The sequence below is a fragment of the Semicossyphus pulcher genome, unplaced genomic scaffold (assembly GCF_022749685.1).
Source record: "Semicossyphus pulcher isolate SPU_LCO1_2020_fin unplaced genomic scaffold, fSemPul1.0.p SCAF_4, whole genome shotgun sequence".
Classification (NCBI taxonomy): domain Eukaryota; kingdom Metazoa; phylum Chordata; class Actinopteri; order Labriformes; family Labridae; genus Semicossyphus; species Semicossyphus pulcher.
In genome coordinates this window covers 7,068,721-7,091,113 of record NW_027211715.1, presented here as the reverse complement: position 1 = coordinate 7,091,113, position 22,393 = coordinate 7,068,721, and the positions used below count along the sequence as shown (strand labels likewise).

The window sequence follows — 22,393 nt, the reverse complement described above, 5'->3', positions numbered from 1 at the left end:
CACTTTGTATGCACTCTCATATCTCCAACACCCTGAGCTGTCCTCTGGTGGCCTGATGAAGCTGCATGACTAAATTGCCAGCATCTGTTTGAAAGTTTAATTGACCTCAGTATAAAACAGGGGTCAAAAGAGGGAGTGAGAAACGAGAGAGTTACTCAAATGTGTGAAAACAAACAAACACAGTTTCTGACATTTAATAATGGCAAACAAACGTGGGGTTAGCTTTTGCCAAAGGGAAACAATCCAAGATAATTTTTAGTGTAGACTGATGCTGTGACTGTTTTATCTTTGCTGTGGAATATCTGATCCATATCAAGGGTGTTAGTGAAATTACTTTCATCCACAGGAAGTTTATATATAATCTTGTCCAACTATGTGTATGATGGTTATGTAAGGCCTATTTCATACATGCTTTGAAAACAAAATCTGATTGATAGAGTCCTGCTCCACACATGATACTTGATACTGATTGGCTGTAGGGTGTAAAGTATTTTCTGACAATGAACACCTTGTTGGACGTTTGAAAGTTCATTATTATTACTTAATTAACACAATGGTGATTGAGCCTATGGCCCACTGATGAAAGCCTTTGCATCTGCAGTATTACAGACTGGCTGTCTGTGGTGACTCTCGTGGACAAAATCACAGTTAGCGCCCAGTTAGTGACGCGTTTTCCATCACCCAGCAGTGGTTGGTCTGCCAGAGAGGGTAGGCGGAGCTAAGTGGCTGCTTTTCCGGTCTCTGCAAGTGTTGTGATTAAACGGTAATCTACTTTAGCTGAAGAAAAAAGACAAGATGGATGACTACAGATACAACTTCAAAAATAAGTGAAAATCCCCAAAAAAGAGGCAAATTCGACGCGCAGATGAAGGCAAACAGTCTGAAAAGGGAAGCGACCGCCAGCGAGGAAAATCAGGAGTTACAACAGGTACAAAGACAGCCAACTGTGGGCGTCAAACATGGGACACTGTCTGGCAATCTGGGAAGTGTGCTCCCGCAATAACCGCTTATCGCCATAGGTGCCGCCAGAGAGAACGAAACTGAGAACTGAGATTACAACTTGTGTTTTTACTTCCTCAACCTGAATTGAATTTCTATCTGAGTGTGTACCATCCATTGATCATTCAGCGGCGTCAATGTTTTAACATCATGGTGCAAATTGTCAAATTGTTTAAAAGCACTCACAAATAAACAAAATAATATCCTTTTATCGCTTCAAAATTAACTGATGCATCAGCTGATATTGTTTTTACCTGAAGGTGGCGACATCAAAGCTGGTTTAGCTCAGTGGTTAGAGCAGGCGCCCCATGCACAGAGGCTACAGTCCTTATTGCAGCAGCAGCAGGCACGACTCCTGCCGACGGCCCCTTGTTGCATGTCATCCCTTTCTTTCATTCTTTATGTCCTTCTAGAGGGCATCACATGGGTATTTTGAGGTTTAGTTTAGTTGTTGCTTGTGCTACATAAGATAAAGCAGCACATTAAGTTTGAATGTCCAACTGAGGTTTTAACTTCCGATCTGGGAAACAGCAGCTGAAGAACAATCTCAACACAGTTTGTCACATTCCTGGAGCCTTCTATTATCACATGACCTTTCTTAGCTGATACAATCTGGAGTAAATGCAGTAGAGGTCATCCTGAACTTGGAAAGAAAACTTGGGGTTTATATTATATTTGAAGTTTTCAAAACGATTGAAGGATTTTATGCTTCTGTTAACGTGAAGAAAAAGGTTGAGCCTCATAAAACCCTTTCTAAATGCATTGTCTTCACCTCCGCAGCAAGCTGCTGATAGGTGACTTATGGTTGACATTGACACAGACTGTTTCGTGGTTGAAAATGCAAGATGTATAATAAAAATAATCAAACTATATCTAAAGGTTAAAAGCCGAAATTATCACTCTAACTTGGATGTTTCTTCTTCCAGTTTGATGTCAGGACTGGCAGCCCTTGACGCCAAGTGTTCCAGCCGGCTGGGTCTGATCACAGTGTCTTATTACCTGTGGACCACCTTTGTGGCCGTGATAGTGGGGATCATCATGGTCTCCATCATCCACCCGGGAGGTGCAGCCCAGAAAGAGGACTCTGAGGACAGTGGCAAAGCTATCATGAGTTCTGCAGATGCTCTGCTGGACCTCATCCGGTAAGGACACCTTAACATCCATCTGACCTACATGTGCACACCCTTAAGAGCCTGATCAGACAGAACGCGTTACAGCAGCTGGGGGCGGCTTTTTTGTCATTGTTTTTAATGAGAGGGACGCTTTTTGGGCGCTGCCTTTGCGTTGCAGAGCGCCTTGCATTTTTCCGCTCAGTGCGCCTCGCATTTTTGAGGAAACGCTCTAAGTGCCTTGAGTTGAAAAAACTTCAACTCAAAGCAGAAAAGCGCCCAATGTCATTGCTGTTTTTTCTCGTTGTCCAATCGGATGAAAGGAGAGGCGGGCCTTCTGTCAGTCGACAATATAATGGCTAGATTAAGGACAGCAAGCTGCTCCTTTTTTTATCCATAGGCTTCAACAAAAAAGGCAGTGCAGTGCGCCTCGTGTTTTACAGTCTGATCGGGCCCTGAAGGAGCAATTCGCCCCTGGAAAAAGCCACTGTCAGTCAAAGCTGGTGTTCTCTGTAATCGATAGAAACAATAATATTTGAAAGTGGCGCACAGCTCCCTCACTCACTCTGAAAGGAGCGGCCCAGCAAGAGACGCTGGAGTCAAATACCATTTTCGCTGCAGGCAATGGCTCAGAGCGATACAGAATCGGAAATACAATAAGAATATACCGGTGGACTGTCTAAACAATCTTTGGGTCTGCAGTCTACATTTCAAACCTGGTGATTTTGAACGATACATGACATCGGAGGCGGGCGTAGATTGAGGAAGTGTAGTTAAACAAGCTCCCTTGCCTCCGTTTTATGTAATCTGGCAAAGGTTTTCCAGGGCCCATTTGAGAAGCAGATACCGTCCTCCAAAGTCACAGAGCAAAATTACCATAATGGCGTTAGCTCCCCATAATAACATGATAGGACTGAGGTTGAAAATCAGCAAACTGGCCCTTTAACAACTGACTGCTAGATCATAATTCTGCATATGTAAGCAAGACTGTATAGATGGCAGGTACTGTGTCAGCTAGTTCAGCATCCTAAAAAAGCACAAGTGAGCTCATACTTTTCACTTCTCCGGCTTTAAGGAAGTCTCTTCACAGCCAGTATCTGCTTCGTCAAGTGTTTCTATTAATAAGTGACTTCAGGAAAGGATTTGTACGGTGGCATATTATCTGTTCACATTGGGAAGAGGGTAATTAGGGGAGAACAATCAGGGCCGTTGGGCTGCAGTGACCTAACATCCACATAAATGACACCCACTGAAGCAGCTCACAGATTATTTCTGTGCTGCCGGGGATTTGTGCTGTCAGGGTTTAAAGGGCATGTGTGGAGCAGGACTCTGAAGAGAGGGACACACACAGCAGGGGTCCAAAAGAGTGTGTAGGGAGATTGTTCTGTTCATAAATTGCACAAAACATACAGAACAAACAGAAAAAAATAATGTGCCTTTTTTATTAATTCAAAAATCTGGGAGCAGATTTGTAACATTGGAGAGATTACACCGGAGAGAGCGTTGTAATGCAATAAGCAAATACATTGTAATATTCTGACGTGGTATTCTGAGGTAACAAAAAAACAACTCTTATGTAATAGTGTGTAAATGAGTAAAAGGCTTAGCGCAGTGTATCAAATGATGTGTCCCAATCAGCATCAGCATCACATGATCACAGATTTAAAGGGATGCTGCGATGATTGAGCAATGCACTTTGTGATGGTTGGGAGACTTGAAAGATATTTTTTTTTAAAGAATGGTCAAAATCAAAGCAGTGAAGGGCAAGTTATCCTTTACTTATCACTAATGCTTTATAAGAATAGGCAAAGATTGAAAACAAAAAAGGCTGCATGCTACATTATCCATAATGCAACTCAAGAGCGTCATTCATGTACCTGGAATGTCCATGCTCAGCAAACTCCATGCTCTTACTTTATTTTTCCAGTTAGATATCTGCCGCCTCTTAGCCTGCGCTGAGGTCATTAATGACATCATCAGGATAATTTTCTCACTCATTCAGCACCCTGCAGAGTCACAGAGGACATTGTGCATGTCTGTTCACAGGCTACGTTTGATCCACATCACCATACATGGAACTTCATGCAACTGCTCTTTAAAGGGATAGTTTGGGTTTTCTGAAGTTGTATGAGGTACTTATCAATAGGAAATGTACCACGCTTGCACTTAAAGGGTCGTACATATAAACAAACACTCAGGTTAAGTGTACGCTGTATTGTATTTTTTGTCACTGCTTCATCTTGGCGTCAGACAGCCCTTTCCCTTGGTACTATTTCTTACTATGCACAACGGCCCTGATGACGTACGCATGCAGCGCACGGTCTCACAAAAGCTTTTTGGGTAAGCGGTTTGTGGAAGCGACAGCAAATAAAAGAAAATACAACATTAAAGAAAGTATGTGGTACTCCTGACCCCGTCTGCAGCCGTACACAGCTTAGCTCCTGTGTAGGAACTCCACCTTCTCCTAATGGGGGCCGTGCTGTCTGTTATCTACTGTATGAAACACACTATTAACCCAAACTATCCCTTTAAGGGCAATACAAATGGGCATGATCCCAATATTTTAACCCCCACCTCAATTTTGCAAAGTTGTTTTACAGCTAAAAGGTTTTTCTTTCTATAAGTCATAATGCATGTAAACAACTATATGAAGTCTTGGTGAGAGATCGAAATGTGCAGCACAGACTTGGTTTCTTCGGAGTAGCTCCGCCAGTGATTTCTTTTCCTATCTTTTTTAAAAACGGTGCCCTTTAAATTTGAGAGCATGAATTATTGATTTCTGTATCACATTTTGTGATACTTCATCAATACTCCATCAATAGCCTCTGCTTACGCTCTGAGTTGCTTTTTTCCCAGTGTTCTTGCAATCAGATATATTGTTGCTTGAAAAGACTTCCTGTGCTCCAGATTCAGCCCTTCTCATCACACAGGCTGCTTCGGTGCACTCTAAAAATCTCTGCTCTCAGTTTTTTTTGTGCAACAGTCATTTAAAAAAAAAAAGAGCCTGATTTGTTCTTTTATGTTCAACCTATGCGAAGCCTACACCACAGTCTACTGAGTGTCCTATACTTCCACATTCAGGTGTGCTGTTCTGTCTACATCGTTGTGCATTACACTGCCAAAACAACAGTTTACAGTGTGATGTTTATGCCACTGCGTGTAGCCATTGCCCGATTCTTTGTGTACTTCAAACATTGCAGAAATTATGTACAAACAAAACACCTGTAGACACTCGAGTTGTTGCTACATGTGGAGGCCAACAGGCTGTGGCAGCTAATTACAATCTAGGGTCAAGAACAGAGTCCTCCATTGTTTTGGTGTGAAGCTACCAAGCAGCAGGGACCACTTCACCGTAACATGTAGAAACATTTCTTTGAAGGTGCACTTCAGGCTTGGGCGCAGGGTCTTTAATAAAGATAAATCAGACTTGAGACCGTCTCTTAAGTTTCTTTTTTTTGTTTTGTTTTACAACTTTTGGAATAAAAGGATGCTCAATATACATTAGAAGGTGGAATGGAGTAAGTGTGTAAACAACAATATATGTGAGTGCATGCTTGTACTATGAGCAGAAGCGGAGCAAATTTAAGTGTAAAAGCAGGATTTTGAGAAAAAGTCTGAAGGTGAATTTAATGTTATGCTCTCATAAGTAAGTGTTGTTTAAAAAAAAAGGATAAACATACAACAATTTGATTGTAAAATTGTAAATGAACATTTCTCCAAATTTTCTTTCTTCATGATATTGTGATTTTTTTTCTCAGTGGCTCTTTTACATGATTCTATAAGTACATCTACATGTTATATCCAGTATGTAATATCCAATATGAACTTAGCAACACCTGAAAATACTTATAGTGTATGCCCAACAGTGGTGTACAGTGTTTGAGTGGCAGGGGCAAAATAAAGTGGCACCGTATGCCATGGGACACACAAGGAGGAGGTGCAGAGGCCAACTAATTCTGAGTATAAAATGTTAATGTATCTGTTATGGACACCCAGAGGGCACTTCATTATTTTTTATTTACGACAGGGGCATCCCTGAGGGCACTTTCGCAGCGTTTTTCCAGACATGGGGGCGATTGCCCCCCCCCCCTCTGAGTTCACCCCTGATGCTCAGCATGTTCCCTTTGCAACACTTCTGCCATCATTCTGACATCTCTGACATGTGGTCAACATAAAGACAAGAATACAAACACCAGCTTTACAAACCTCCTGAGATTCCACATGGTACAGTAGCAGTGGTGTGTTTCAGCTTTCTAGTCTTTGAGTGCTATTTATTCTGGCTGTTGCAGACAAGATGAACATAAGAAATGACATAAACCTTGTCTGTGACCAGTTTTTGACTTTCATAACTGTCTCATGTTACTAATTTGATTAGAAGCGCCCTGTGCTGTAACACTAATGTAAAGGTATATTTAAGCAATATCACACTTGAGGTTGTGATGTTGTACTGAATCTCATCACGGCTGTGATTCGGTCGTAGGCACGAGGCTGCAGGCCGAGTGCCACAGATAATCACAGATAATTACTTTTTGCTCCACCAACTCAATGACTTCCACAACTTAACTGAAACTGGACTTTTGTTGCTAAGCAACCCAAACATTCTCCTGCTCTCTGTGTCTACAGGTCACCACACATCAGCTGTTTTTTAACATGTACATTTATCTGTTTGTTTTAATTTATCATCAACCAGTGAAATAAGAGTCTTCTGTTTTCTGATTCCCAGGTACTAGCTTTATCAATGTAGACATACACGGTCTGCTGCAATGTTAACTAACAGTATTCAGAACACCAGGCTGTGGCGGAGTGATACACAGTGTGAAAAGTCCCAGGGATGTTGTTCTCTATATTGCCACTCATGGACTGCGTCTTGTCCAATCACATTACTTGGTCAGAACTAGCTGTTGCATATAGAATATCTATATAGTTGTAAAGATGGAAATGCTTTGATGACAAGAATAATTTCAGGCATTTAGTGGTTATAAAAGACCAAAAGTGGAATACCTGTATGTGATGTGATTAATTTCTGGTTTATACTATTCTTGTAGAGGATACTTAAGGCCTCAGTTACTCCTAACTTATTCCAGTGTTTACACAGAGTCCATCTAAGTAAGTAAAAACACGTTTGTAGACCAGACATCACCCTTACAGCATCCTATTTTCCTCAGACTCCTGTGGATTTACAGCGTTCCTGAGATCGGATTAAAAAACATTTGTTGTCTTAAGCTTTCAGTTCCCACACTCTGCCATGACATCATTGTTGACGAAAAAACAGTTAATCTTCTTTAGCAGGAGATGTTACTCAGTTTCTCAGACCCAGTATCAGCAAACAGGGCTCTATGGTCATACATTGTGCCTATGTAAGTATTTCTTTGGTAGTCATAACCATGCTGATGATGGAACAGTGGGGTCCAGGCTGTTAATCAGCAAGGACAGAAATGTGTAGGCAGCTGAATGGATCAGCAGGTGACCTTAAGAATGCAGCAACCGAGGAAAATGCTCAAAAAACATCCTGTGAAACCAAGGAAACAAAAAATGTACCTGCACTAACAAGCTGTTAACACTGACATGTTATACAGTTGAAATGCAATGATTGATTTTTGATCACATCTGACATTTACACATCCACTAGATGACCAGGAGCAACATATTAAGTTATGTTTGAGACAATTGAATCAATCCAAGTCCAGAATGCACCCTCCCTGAGCTTTGTTTTACCAGCTCCTGAGAGAAGTTTGCCCCTGTAGATGCTTTAAATGCTCCACTGTTTTCCCTAGCCAGCTATTAATTGTCTGTGTTTGCTTTTGGCCAGACAGCATTCAGTGGACTTACCAGCGATTTTGGCTCACTGCTTTAGGAAACTAGATGGATAAAAGCAAGGAGAATTAACCAAAACAGTAGTGGGCAATGGGGCGCACCACATACAAAGTCCTCACCTCATCGGCAGCTGGTTCCACCCCAAGCTTGGCCCTGTCATATATTCACTGTCCTATCAATAAAGGCACACAATCAAAGAAAAGTTGTGGGCAGTTCAACCAAAACAATCAGCTGAGAAAACTAAAATGCTCATAATAGCTGAAGTGAACTGCAGAGTCACATCGCTATTGTCTGTCGCTATGTCACAACTTGCGACCCCTCACATTACATAGGTAGTTATTACATACATAATTTGTATTAAGATATTGATAAGGGCAGCTTTAAGTATTTAAGTTTATTTATATATATTCACTGTTGGTATCTATCTAATGTATTTGTGATTACAAAGAATTCTGGCCAATAATCTTTGACAAACAGAGATAAAAAGATGGATGATTGGAGAAAAAAATACAATATTTCGAGAAGAAAATTAGTTGTGTTTTATAACATAATTTCTTTAATCTTATTGGAAGTATGGGAAGCAGAGAGTTTGGGATGATATGCAGCTAAGGGCCGAGGGCCTCTAACCCAGGGCCACTGCTGTGAGGACTGAGCCTTTGCACATGGTGTGCATGTTCCTAACAACTAAGCTCAACTAATCAAACAATTAATTAGGGAGAGAAATTTGGAAAAGATGGAATGATCTCCAGACTTCCTGTGAGTCAACAATTAGTGTAAATGTCACCAGCTGTGAAATCTTCCCAACATGACGGTAGAGCAAATTCCAATGAGGTGTTATTTAGACTTTTTGGATAAATCCACATCTGCTGGATGGCACTTGGCTTGGCCATGACGACATTTATGATGGTTTTCCAAATCAAAGAGTGTCTGTAAGCCATCAGCATGTCATCATTGACGTTCAGCTTGTTCTATCTTACTATCTCATTAAGGGTTTACAATCAACTCTATTTTGTCTGAGCAGTACATCTGTGGAACTCAGTTCATGAGGTTATTGAACATAAAACACATTAAACCTTTAACCTGGCTCACAGGGACAAAACTATTGGAATGGTCCAGTGGATAGCCTCCGCCGTAGCTGCGATACGACCGCAATGGCTGCAACATAATCCCCAAAATCTCTCTCCAACTCTCAAGTTTCCACTGTGCTGTTCAAGGAATCTCACATCCCCGCGAGATTTCAGAGCGAGACTTCTCCTTGAGTGAGACTTCTGTTTCTGGTAACACAGAAAGGATCTTAATCTTTAAAAAAAGGATGATCTTTGTATGGATAATTTCCGTAATGTTGTTGGACACCTAGAGTAACAATCTGAGCCAGCAGCAAAAACAACCACTTTTAGTAGACGTACTTATCCGGCGCAGTTGCCCCAGGGTATTATGTTGCAGCCATTGCGGCCGTATCGCGGCTACGCCGGAGGCTATCCACTGGACCAATTCCAAAAGTTTTGTTCCTGTGAGTCATTTCGACACCCGAATTTGTAAAAAATAGGGCCCAGGTTTAAAAAATACCGAACTTCTCCTTTAGTTTTTCTATAAAAATATGGTTTTTCTTTGTATTTATGTTATAAACAGTACAGTAACTTAAAAGAGCTCCGAAGTCAGTGAACTGAATCCGAGATGTCAGTAACAATTATGTTCATCTAAAGTTTGCTAATAGTACTTTATATACTGGTCATACCAGGCCAAGAGAGACTATAGCAGCAAAACTGTTGAGCGTGTTGAATTATGCAAGAATGCATTTGTTGCTTCTGAATTAAGCTTTTAATTTGATGTGACATCTTTCAAAATGAATCTTTAAGTAACCATGTTTAAGCTCTTTAGTTATTAATATATGTGTCTGCTGTAAGGGATCCATATTTCATTGTCCAGTCCTCACACCTTTGTGTCCAATTTTGTTTTTACTTTGTACAGTTGATGGTAATTTTAATACAGACAGGGGAAGAGATACACTTTTCACTTTGGACCAGTATTGACTGTCCCGATCCAGCTCCAGAAACAGCAGGGTTTCTGCTGGCTGGAGTTCAGTGGATAGTTCAGCTCCAGAGTTGTGATTGATAAAAGTTTAGTTTAACTTTTCAAAGGCACGGTTATATCTACCAAACTTAAGAGAAAATGTAGCCGTCTCACAACAGGAACCTTTCAGCTGTTTGTTTCAGTCGAATGAACCGGGACGTTTTGGAAAGTATAAATATGTGTGACTGTATGAGTCAAGCCTGCCAAGTGTTCAGTTCCAATTTGTGTATTGAACAACCTCAGCACACAGAGCACAAAGCATGCAGATTATTTCAGCGTGATTTGGTTTGTTTAGACAGGACGGGAAATGTCACTGAGTTGATTCAAATTTTACCCAATTTTACCCTCGATCCAAAATATTTTTTCTGCATCCTGCTCTGTATGAGCACATTTTGAACCTGCAAAACCAGAACCCACTGTCATTTCATTCTCACTAATGCAAGAACCTCTAAACCACCTGAGCTCTCTGCAGATTTGTGATGAGGAAATCTCTTAATACCTGTATTTTAGAAATATAAAGTGTTAAATATTGTAACTTACGGTAAAAAACAACAACACATGTACTGTATATGAGCACTTACTAACCATCAATGTAATTATATCTTTACCTTGCAGCAACATGTTCCCCGCTAATCTGGTCCAGGCCACGTTTCAGCAGGTAAGACCTGTTATGTCACATACAGCACTTTGAAAAACAAAGGCTTAGCTTTTTTAGGACATCGATGCATGTCATGTTTCTGCTTCTCCTTTTATTCCCCGGCAACAGTATCGAACAAGCAGTGAGTATATTGTCAAATCCAAGCCGACGGTGAGTCAGGCCCAATCAGAGTCCAGTACGCGGCGAGCGCTCATCTACGGTATCCAGGATGATAATGGAACGGACATCCAGAACTTCGCCCTTGACCTGACCCCACCCCCGGATGTGCTCATACGCACTCGGGAAGGAACAAGTGATGGAATGAATGTTCTTGGAATTGTTATTTTTTCCGCCACCATGGGTAAAAACCTGCATAATACTTCTCTGAATTCTAATGTGTACCTATTGGCCTCAGGTTGACTTACTCAATGCAGATTAAATTGCTGTAATCCATCCTTTTAAAGACTGCTGTGTTTTTGACAGGTATTATGTTGGGGAGGATGGGGCCAAATGGCAGCGCCTTGGTGAACTTCTGCCAGAGCCTTAATGAAGCCGTCCTCAGAATTGTGGCCATTGTTATATGGTGAGGATTTCTTTAAACACACTTTTTACTTCATGAAACTACTTCATGCATATTTTTTTTTACAAAAAATAAAGTATGCACATACAGCTGATGGTTAAAAAAGTCATCATTACAATGGCATGATTGCACCACATGCAAGATTTAGAAGTCGCTAAAACAGTAGCTAACACAAAGTAAGCGCTACAAATGGCGAGAAATAATGGGCATTTCTCGCAGCATTCCCACTCACACTCTGTCGCAGGTGAACTCACAGCTCACACTCACAGCTGAATGGAGCACCCACTGTTAGATGAAGGGATTAGATACGGCGCCGAGCTTTGAGGCGAACTCCCCTCACTCTGGCGGGAGACAGGAAATTCTTGTAACCATGGCTTCATGTCACACAAATAATAAAAGCCACGTAAATACCAGTGAGACAGAGTCATTCAAATCTAATATTATACAAAATGTATAACATTTACTTTTAGACATTTCTTAATTAAAGCAGTTCTCGTTTGTTCGGGTAATAACACGGAACTTTAATTTACGTCTCTTATCTCATGACGATCACAACACAGCGTTGAACCTGGTCAATAAGTCAGCATCGGTGCAGACTCACTGGTGGAGGGTTTCACAACCCATTCCCACTCCACGTGAGTGCGCAGAGTGGAAGTGTGTAGGCAGAGGGAGTAGAGGACCCCAACATTTGTGTCCAAGATGGCCAGCCTGGGCCAGACCGTTAACAGGAAGCAGACGAGATCCTCTCGCACAATAAACTTACATACAGTTTATGAATGTAAGTAGCGAGCTGATATTAGCTCCTACTGTGTGCTCTCAGAAGTGGTAAAGTTAGCTTATACAACTACTGCTATTTGTTGGCAGCACAAGGGAAAATCACTGAAGTCCCATAAATCTGGATAGATTTAACGTTAGCATTAGAAAAAGTTACCTTATCTGAAATATTGGCTGTGTGCCTGCAGAAGGCCCCTGTCTCTGCATACGAGGAACATGACATTTCTGCAGTTTGTCTGCTGCACAGTTTCAGAGCACAGAGGCCCACTCACTACTGATATGAGTGAGGTTAGCATGGAGTAAAATCCTGATGGTAACTTTGAGAAAACAACAGACACAGATGTATGCTACATTTGTTAAATAAATGCCAAACCTTTAATAAAACAACTGCATCATATGTGTAGAAATAATATCCAGTAGGACACAAATGATATGCTCTGAACTTTGACCTCTCCTCGTCCTGCCAGGTACTTCCCTTTTGGCATTGTGTTCCTTGTGGCCGGTAAGATCCTGGAGATGAGTGATCCATCCGCCATGGGGAAGAAGCTGGGTTTCTATGCCGTCACTGTGGTGTTTGGTCTGGTTCTGCACGGCTTGTTCATCCTGCCTGCCATGTACTTCTTCATCACCAAAAAGAGCCCCATTGTTTACATTCGGGGAATCCTGCAAGCCCTGCTCATCGCACTGGCAACATCTTCCAGGTACATAAATAACTACAGCGTGAACAAACCCACTTTTTGTGTGTGTCGAGGAGTTGCGAAAGAAAACATCAGAACAGACAGGATTTTTTTCACTTTCTCTCGTGTGAATCTCGTGTTTCCTGAGTCCTAATACCACATCATATTTCCTCTCCAATCTATTAAGTGGAACATCACCATGAGAAGCCTCAAAGGGATGTTGGAATATCAGGAAACATCTGGTGTGTGTTGGAAGAGATGGGAATGTAAAGGAGCATTCCAGGCATTTAATTAGACTGGCACCTTTCCATTTGTTTCTGTGAGTTCAGTTCTGCATGAGTGCATGCACATGTTCGACATTTGGGGTGTAGCTCCTCTATGAAAACTTGTGAATGTGAGAGACAATGTCTGTGTGTTTTGCATGCTTTTCCTTGTTCATATTAGCAGAAGTAATTCATTCAAACTGAGTTTCAACCCATGCAGAAGTAAACCGAAAACAGTGGCTGCCTGAAGGTCGGACAGCGAAAAACTTAAAAACACAACACTGTGCTTGGAAAATGCTCCTTTGCAGAGTCAAGTTATGAGATTAAAAAGGAATCAGTTACAACCACAAAAGAATTCCGATAGATTTTCAAATGTTGACATGGATCCTTGTTTTTGTGGCAGACTGGAGAAGACAGTCAGCTTGTGTTGCTGTCAATCACAGTATTTACTGTTGTCTTCTGCCAAACCAGAGCCTGCAGCAGCGACACCAGACAGCCACGTGTTCAAAAAGTCCTGCATGCTGAATAATAGAAGACATGATCACATTACTTCTTTTTTGTACTCTATTGTGTCAGTATATGCCATCAGTTCAGAACCTGTTTTTAAAACATCCATCCATCATATGCACCACTTTCCTGTTCAGTGGGGCTGGAGCCTATCCCAGCTGTCATTGGACGAGAGGCGGGGTTACACCCTGGACTGGTTGCCAGTCAATCACAGGGCTGACACATAGAGACAAACAACCTTTCATACTCACATTCACACCTATGGGCAATTTAGAGTCACCAGTTTAGCTAACGAGCAAGTCTTTGGACTTTGGGAGGAAGCTTGAGTTCACAGAGAGAACCAACACATGCACAGTTATCTAAACATGTTGACACAATTTTTAACCTTTTCACTTCTTGTTTCCCTTCACCCACAAAGAAACACAGAAGTGGGCCTACTACTTCTACTATTACAATGTTCTATATATTACCAAAAGCATCTTCTCAAGGCATGATTCCTTTTATATTTTATTAAAGATAAGCTCCAGTCATGTTTAAACCCTCCCAGGAGGGTCAAACTCACCCTTTTTAAAGTTTATAAATCTAGGAAAATATAAGTATTTTTTCAGTATAAAACTTCTTCTGCTGGCCTTAATTGGTGTCATCAACATATAAAAATCATCTCATGTATTTGCAACCCCCCCTGCATGTTTCTATCACACAGGTACTGTTTGGGTCAATATGACCCGGCAAGCAGACAAGCGCACATACACACACAAGCTGCATGTCGGCACCTGTGTCCGATCGCACTTGATGGCTCTTCCTGACTTTGTGCCCTACTGCCGTGATCGTTGCTTGTGTCGTAATAACTATCCGATGCACATCGCTTTGGACAAAAGCGTCTGCTAAATGAAATTGTAAAGCATGTTCACACACACATACTCATACACAGAAACAAACTCTTTGCTATGGGAAAAATGGAACCCAAATTCCCCGCTTTCACACTAATCTCCCTACCTCAACTGTAAAGTGCGTGACAGTGCAGACATTATTATGAATTTGACGGGAACCTTTTATTTTCACGCTGGGAAACTGTGCCCACACTCAGTGGGGGAGCGAAACATATAAAAGGGTCTCTGCATGGGAGTTCTACCAACATCACACTCTGCAGCTACATACAGTATACCCTCTGTCAGAGCTTAACAGAATGAGCAACACAAAGAACAAGAAGTCAGTCCTGGAGGCTCTGGAACACATCCTTGATCACAAAAGGGAAATAGATGCTGTGTCTGAAGATGAAGCCCATCTTGAGGTCTATTAGGATTATTATTATTAAGAAAATGGTGAAATGCAGTCCCTCAATATATCCCAGGGTACACTGTCTTCAGAAGACATACTGACAGTGTGAGGGCTCACCAGAATCACAGTGACATCTTCCTCTTGATCACATTCATAAGGTTTTCAATGGTTCAGATCTGGATCGGGCTGTCCGTGATATGCAGAGAGAGAGGCTGATTTAAGGAACATTTGGAGTGGTCTCTCATTTTTAAGTCCTCTACTATTTCAAGCTAACTTTTAAGGATCATTATTTTCCCAAGCTCTTGTTTTTACTGTGATTCTCAAGATTTTTCACCTCTACAAACCATTAATAGATACCACTTGCTAACATACACACCGTGGAAAAATAATAAGTTGGTTTTGCAACAATTTCAGCCCGACCTTCTAACATTCTGTGCTTTCTGTTTTGGTATGTCTTCCTCAGCTCCGCCACATTGCCTATAACCTTCAAGTGCCTCTTAGAGAACAACCACATTGACCGCCGCATCATCCGCTTCGTGCTCCCTGTGGGCGCCACCATCAACATGGACGGCACCGCTCTCTATGAGGCCGTGGCAGCTATATTCATCGCCCAAGTGAATAATTACGAGCTGGACTTTGGCCAGATCATCACCATCAGGTCAGTGGACCGTGCTATATGCCATCTGTACTCTTAAGCTCATTAGCGCGGTAAAGATATCATTGGGATTTGAGAGCAATGATATCAACGACAATAAATCCTTTACACTCAATAGAGGAAAAACATCATGTCATATTACAACTACTTCATATACAGTGTATATATGTTTTTTTATATACTTACTTTTTGTGTGTTTTCTGTGATTTTCTTACATCTGCTAGTAGTTTAATAAAGCTACTTTATGGGCTAGTCCTTCCTACAATATGCCATAAAAAGTAACACTAGGAAATCAAACATTGGTGAGCTCTTCCAGCCTCCAATCAGGTGCAGAGCAAGTGTTCAAGCAGTCCAAGAAATCACAGGAAACACATCAAAGGTCGTTGATGAGCAGCACACCAGGCTCATGAAATACCTCTGACAGGACCCTTTGAAGCCCAGGGTTGAATCCGGTGGTTGAGAAAGCCTCTGAACACGTTTCAGCAATTGCTACAAGTGGTTTGCATGAGGATGGCTGATCATAGTGATCATCCCAAAGTACAGACAGGAGAAAGAAATTATAAATGAATGTCTAAACTTAAGAAGTCGGACAGAAATCACAGCAGGGCGTGTTAAAACTGGGGTAACTTGTCAGAAGAACACTCGAGGATGTACAACAACTTTACCTGTGATGACAGTTATTATAGTGCAGCTTTCAGCAGAGAAATACAAGAGATACTGAAGAAGGTGACACATCTTCTTCCACCAGTAATTTGAATCCTCATTTAAGATTGCAGCATGCTTTAAACAAACTAGTTCGTACAAGAGTACAAACATATATAAAGGCTAAAGTTGTTATAATGGTGACCAAATTTCAAGAAAATATGCAAAAGAAAAATGATTCTCATTTCCACCCACAACAGTTATGCAACTATTGGGAAATGGAAGCACGGACATGAACAGCTGGTGGTGCAGATATTCCTGTTGCGTGTAGTTAAATCATTGCAAAAGAAGATGGTATAATAAGATGACATAATTAAAAGATTGCCAATCCAGTCATTCCTCATCTACCATCTTTTGTCCCCTGAGTCGAAGCTTAAGTGAAAATAAGTCAGTTGTCTCAACTAATTTATTCACCAAGTTTGATTTATGATACTTTCAATTTGGCCAAAAAGTTTTTGGGGGTATTTTTGTGCAATAAATGCAAATATTAAGAATTCAGAGCAATTTAAAACAGACAGATCACCACCAAGGAAAGCAGAAGTGCTGCCGATCAACTTTTGTAACCTAGCAACAGTAAGCGCTGCTGACAAGCGCTCTTAACTTCAGGTAGTGGGCGCTGCCAGCACAATAAAAACGCTGTTAGTGGACACATTCGGTTGTTTTAGTTTGCAGGTTTTGGCATTATACAATGGAGCTAATTATGTTTCTGATTATTCATTATTTTCTTTTTTTAAAGTGGCAATCGAATCAAATGTTATTCACAGTGAACCTGCAGCACGATCAACAAACTGATCAAGCTGAGGGGGACTAAAGTTAGCATTTCTATGGTATTAAGACTTGGCTGCAGCACTATCACACAGAATTCTAGTAAATACATTTGTGTCTATTGGAGTTAAGTCAAGTAAACATAACTAAATAATGAAGTGATAAAAGTGGATTTGATGAAGGACAACTAAACGTTCATTTTCAAGAACAGAACATCATGGGTGCGATTAAATCAGTGAGTAGGTTTGATTACACGCCTTTTATTGTGGCCAGCCTAAGGCACACCTGTGCAATCATCATGCTGTCTAATCAGCATCTCGATATCCTAACCTGTGAGGTGGATGGATTATTTCGGCAAAGGAGAAGTGCTCACTAACACAGATTTAGTATATTTGAGAGAAATAGGCCTTTTGTGTACATAGAAAAAGTCTTAGATCTTTGAGTTCAGCTCATGAAAAATTGGAGCAAAAACAAAAGTGTTGCGTTTATATTTTTGTTCAGTGTACGTGAATAATACTAACTTAATCTGTACGACGGACTAAACTTGATAAAAAACTCTCCTGCTGGTGCAGAAGAACTGTGAGAAACGGGAGAGCGAAGTGGAAGAACAGATTGTGGAAAGCACACATGTTTTTACAGTAAGCAGAAAACATGCAGATAAAAAAATTACAACTTAAAAGCAGCAGTTATGTCCAAGTGTTAATTTTTCTGACAAGTTCACTTTTAATGAGCTATTTGATGCTGTGAAAAGAATGATTGACAGCTCTGTTGACAAATGCGGCTCCTGCAGCCGATCTGTTGTGGATTAGCAGAGTGGAGGAGGAACGGCAGGAAATGTAACTAAAACAAGATGAGGTCAAAAGCTAGTATGTGGCTGACAGCATCAGGTCAATGTGCACTTTTGTGTGTTACAAAGACTGTCCTTATGAGGCCGATGACAACGTGTTTGAAAGCATGTGCGCGCTGCGGACGTAGGTGAGGACAGCAGACGAGCAGCTCCCCGAACAAAGTATCCAGAGCCATATAGAAAGAGAGTCACGTCAGTAGAGGTCCAATATTCTCCATGATCCGCCATTATGATGTCACAAGGTCACCAAAAAAGGTCACCAGGGCAAGATGGCAGCGCCCTCCTTGGGGGTATTTTGGCTTCACTTTTGTACAATGAGAGAAGATGGCGGCGCATTGTCCATCTACATATACAGACATTGATTTTACCCTGTCCTGAACTACAAATATATTATGGAGATGTCCTGTATAGGAAATTCACAAAAGGGGAGAATCTTAAACTTAGTCCTGTGTCTCTGCTGTCAGATCCAGCTGTAACAATTGACTTGAAAAAATATATATTTAGTTATACTTGTAAAGAACACAACTCCACACTTTATCACAATTTTAGTAAAACAACAGAGACAATTGCGTGTTTTTTTTCCCATCCACACATTTGCCCCTTTATGTCCTTATATACTATCCCATACTGCAACTGTAGATTTAACTATCCGCTTATCTCTCTCTGAAAAGAGCCATGTGGCCTCGCTAAAACCACCACATCCGATTCACAGACCCCCTACCCCCCACCATCACACTACATCCTGCTGTGATGAGAGGCGGGTTCATCCCATCCTCGACCTCTGGATCTGCTCCAGATATCAGATGTACAGCAGCATGTGATTCACTCATACACAGTCTCTGCTGTTCTGCACTCATCTCATGTAACATCCACTTTCAGTCATCATGTAGGAGGACAGATGCTATCAGGCATAATTAGTTTATTTACTGACTCATGAGGCCAGACTTATATTTTGGTTAATCAAAATAACAAATTAAGAATAAGATACTTTAATAATTAAATCTAAAGTAACTGATGCTCATTGTTCATGAAAACAACCTACCTTCTGTCTGCTGCTGACCCCAGAGGGAGTATGTCCGTTCAATAATCTAGATAATCACAGTCTGTGAGAACACAATCTGTCTGTGAAGGCTTTAATTATGTCTGACACCAATTTTAAAATCTCTGTTCAATTAGCTTTGGCTCCCCTACTGTCTACTTACTGCAGAGGATAATGGAAACACTAAGAAGAAAAAAAGGAAAATTCAGCCGAAAATATGACGACAGCTACTTTATACAGTTTCATCGCCACTGGGGATGCAAATGCATAAGTACAGTAGTTCTCAACTGGTTTTGCCTCAGGTCCACCACCACCTCCTTAATGACAAATCGCGACCCACATTTTTCAACCACTCAAATTTATTTAATAAAAAATGCTGCAGTTTGGACCTGAGACAGACCTGACCAGCAGGAAACAGTGCAAGGAAAATATTCCTTCTACATTTCATTCAGTTAGCAGCCTTTTCCCAACAGAGATAAACAGAAAAGAGCAACATAAATGCAGCTAGTCTGGTTTTAAGAATGTAACTGTAGTAAGGATTACCCAATCAGTGAATATATGGAGTGCATCATAGAAAACCCATGTCCTTCAAAATAAAAGCGCAACAACCATATTATTTTTTAAAGCACACATTGCCATTAAGTGTGTATCAATCTGCACCCCCTCCCACCCACCGGCCCGTCAGAAATATCTGTCTGGTCCGTGAACCCCTGTTACTCTAAATGCTTATAAATAATCTTTCAATAAATATGTTTATAATGCTTAGAATAATAATATTTTCATAATATAATATATATTACCACGTTTATGTTATGTTATTACATTTTTAACAACCTACAAGAACTTATTACTTACGACAAGAACCTTAAAGCATGACTGTTTATGTTTAAAACCGACATCCTGTTTCTTTCTGTTACCGTCCCCACATCTTAACCTCCAGCATCACGGCCACTGCAGCCAGCATAGGTGCAGCAGGGATCCCACAAGCCGGACTGGTCACCATGGTGATAGTGCTAACATCCGTTGGGTTGCCAACCGATGACATCACTCTAATCATTGCAGTAGATTGGGCATTGTAAGTAGCATGCATGTTCGCTTCCATCACTTGTTTGTCCAACCAAAGTAATCATAACCAGAGCAAAAACACTTGAGCCACAGCGTCTTCATCTCCTGCTCATTTGACCAACATGGGAAAAATAAGAAAATAACATGAAGTCTAATAATTCAGATCATTCCTCTTCTCCTTCAAATGTCTTTCTCCTCTACAGAGACAGGTTCCGCACCATGGTGAATGTGATGGGCGATGCTTTGGCAACAGGCATCATGGCTCACATCTGCAGGAAAGACTTCATGAAAGAGGGAGACGGGGTGAGTTTGAGCAGCAGGTCCAGGCCTGGAAAAGTTATTTTCTCTTTGCAGAAAGCAACAACACTAACCATGTGACTTGCACAAATGTGAGAGAATTCCACACAAACATTATTGAAAGGTAACTTCTGTCATGGTTTATTGTTCACAAAAAGGTGAGGACCCAGATGCAGACTTAAATGATTTAATAAAACAAAAATCCAACTGAAGATCCAACAAAAACAGGCGAAAACACAAGGAGCCGGGTAATCCAAAACCCCAAATAATACATAGGCAAACACAGGGATCAAAATGGAAGACGTACCAGCACAAATACAAGGTAGCACAGAGACTAGATAAACTTAGGGGGTGAGGCTAATCAGACACAGGTGAAACAATCAGGGCAGGGCACATCAAACAAGCGGGAAACACAAAGGCAGGAAGTGGACCAACACGAGAGACAAGGTGACAGTAAAACAGGAAATGATCTAACCAAGCAGACACAAGTGAAGTACTAAACTAAACAAGACTAAATACTGACAAGAACACAGAATAAACTAAATACAAAACTAAACGATGAGAAGTCATGACAAGAGCCAAAGTGACAAGGTAAAACAGCAAACAATATCTGAACCCCGAAATACAAATCAAAAACATAACTAAACTAAAATAACCAATACATAGCGAGGGTTTGGTCTGAATGATTGAGCTGTTTGTCCCCCAGTGTGCTGTCAATACCACCTCCTCAAACTGACATCTCCTTTGACTTCATGTTCCTTTAAACATCAGAGCTCTGATAAAAACTCCTCAATAGCAGACATTAAGAAAGGAGAATGTTTTTATCTGTAATTACAGCAATTTTAAATATTACATCTTCCCAAAAAGATTTAATTATGGGTAAAGAAAGTAAAATTGTGGCTTTCAGTGAGTCTGTCCAGCTCCTATCAAAAGGTTGCCTCCCTGACATGCTTTTTCTTTTTTCTTTCACTTCCTGGTTCTCTTCCTGTGACCCCTTTGGCCCCCCCAGGTGCCTTTGATCTGTGAGCCCAAACCCGTCATAAACACCCCACCTCTGATGAACTGTCACAACAACAACGGCAACTACCGGCCCCCGTCTTCAGGCGTCAAACACGAGCTCATCCCTTCGGACGTGGCGCGGCTGATGCAGCTGGAGGAAGGCGTGCGGCCGCAGACGGAGAGGAGGAAGCCTCCGATTCCTCCGAGGCACCTGAAGAAGAGCAAAGAACAGTGCACCATTGACATGAATGGCCTTGAGACCAATGTATAGCCTCCACTTGGAGTTTTAATGAAGCGTCTGATTGTGCTGATCAGAACCTGGACACCTGGACGGTCGGGAGGACAGCACAGCCATCTTCATCTCTCAGCTTATTAAGAGGTCAAAAGTCATTGTTAAGCCTCATTACTTACAGGAAAGCCACTGCATGGGGACTTTATGGTCACTATAGAGGTAAAAGGCTTTCAGTAAGACTCGTCAAGCACCAGACTGACAGTGAAATTCATTACACCAATAGGACAGTGTGATTTATTTATAAAAGCTGTCCTTGCTGTGGACCTGCAGCATCAGCTCACACCTGAACTCTCAGACTGTGAATACAGGCGTGAGCATTGATAAACTGATTTCTATTTGATATCTACATTTTATATAATTTATTATTATTTTTTGTCGGTGTGCAACATGGTAAATGAGACAAGTGTTAATTATGTTTTATACTACAGCAAGTAACCAGTTATTTGTGTCATATCCGAGACAAGGCAGGACTGCAGTTGTGTGGTTCAGGAAGTGAAATGCCCTCATGTTTAATTTTGCCTTAACAAAGCTGGTGGTGCTAGGGTGACGGTACGATGCAGAAGCAAGGACTAAAGAAGAAGATCACAAACTGTACCTTCCTTTACTGTATATGTTTTAACTTTAATACATGGGCAAAATAGAGATTTGTATGATTTCAGTATTTGAACAGCCTCAGGAGAACCTGATGACACCAACCTCTGGCAATCCAGCATGAACTGAATGATCCTTGTTGGTTGGTTGAACAGATTTTTTGTCCATAAAAAGCAAGATCTGACCATCCTATTTTCAAAATGAATTGGAGTTTTTCCGCTGTATTAGTTAATATGTTTTTTCAATATAATGCAGTCAGTTAAAGGTTAGAAACAAACCTTTTCAGGTCTCTCTTAATACAAACTCAAACATCTGTGTATGTGGAGCACTTATTGGTCACTGTTCTAATTCCTCTTGTGCGTACTGATCATGAAGTGATTGCTTTATAGTAGAAATATTGGAAAAAAAATGTCCTTCGATTCATACATTCACT

General features: G+C 41.0%; 1 protein-coding gene across 1 annotated transcript in view; it reads left to right on the top strand.

Annotated features, from left to right (window-relative positions):
• The window catches only part of slc1a7b (solute carrier family 1 member 7b), a 48,439-nt gene extending 27,091 nt beyond the window's left edge, over positions 1-21,348 (top strand). The window contains exons 3-11 of the mRNA XM_069679507.1: positions 1,926-2,141; positions 10,608-10,650; positions 10,759-10,990; positions 11,113-11,212; positions 12,451-12,684; positions 15,172-15,366; positions 19,657-19,791; positions 19,985-20,084; positions 21,088-21,348. Coding sequence (XP_069535608.1) covers positions 1,926-2,141; positions 10,608-10,650; positions 10,759-10,990; positions 11,113-11,212; positions 12,451-12,684; positions 15,172-15,366; positions 19,657-19,791; positions 19,985-20,084; positions 21,088-21,348 — 1,516 coding nt within the window. The remainder of the gene's footprint in view (positions 1-1,925; positions 2,142-10,607; positions 10,651-10,758; positions 10,991-11,112; positions 11,213-12,450; positions 12,685-15,171; positions 15,367-19,656; positions 19,792-19,984; positions 20,085-21,087) is intronic.
• The last annotated feature ends 1,045 nt before the right edge of the window (positions 21,349-22,393 follow it).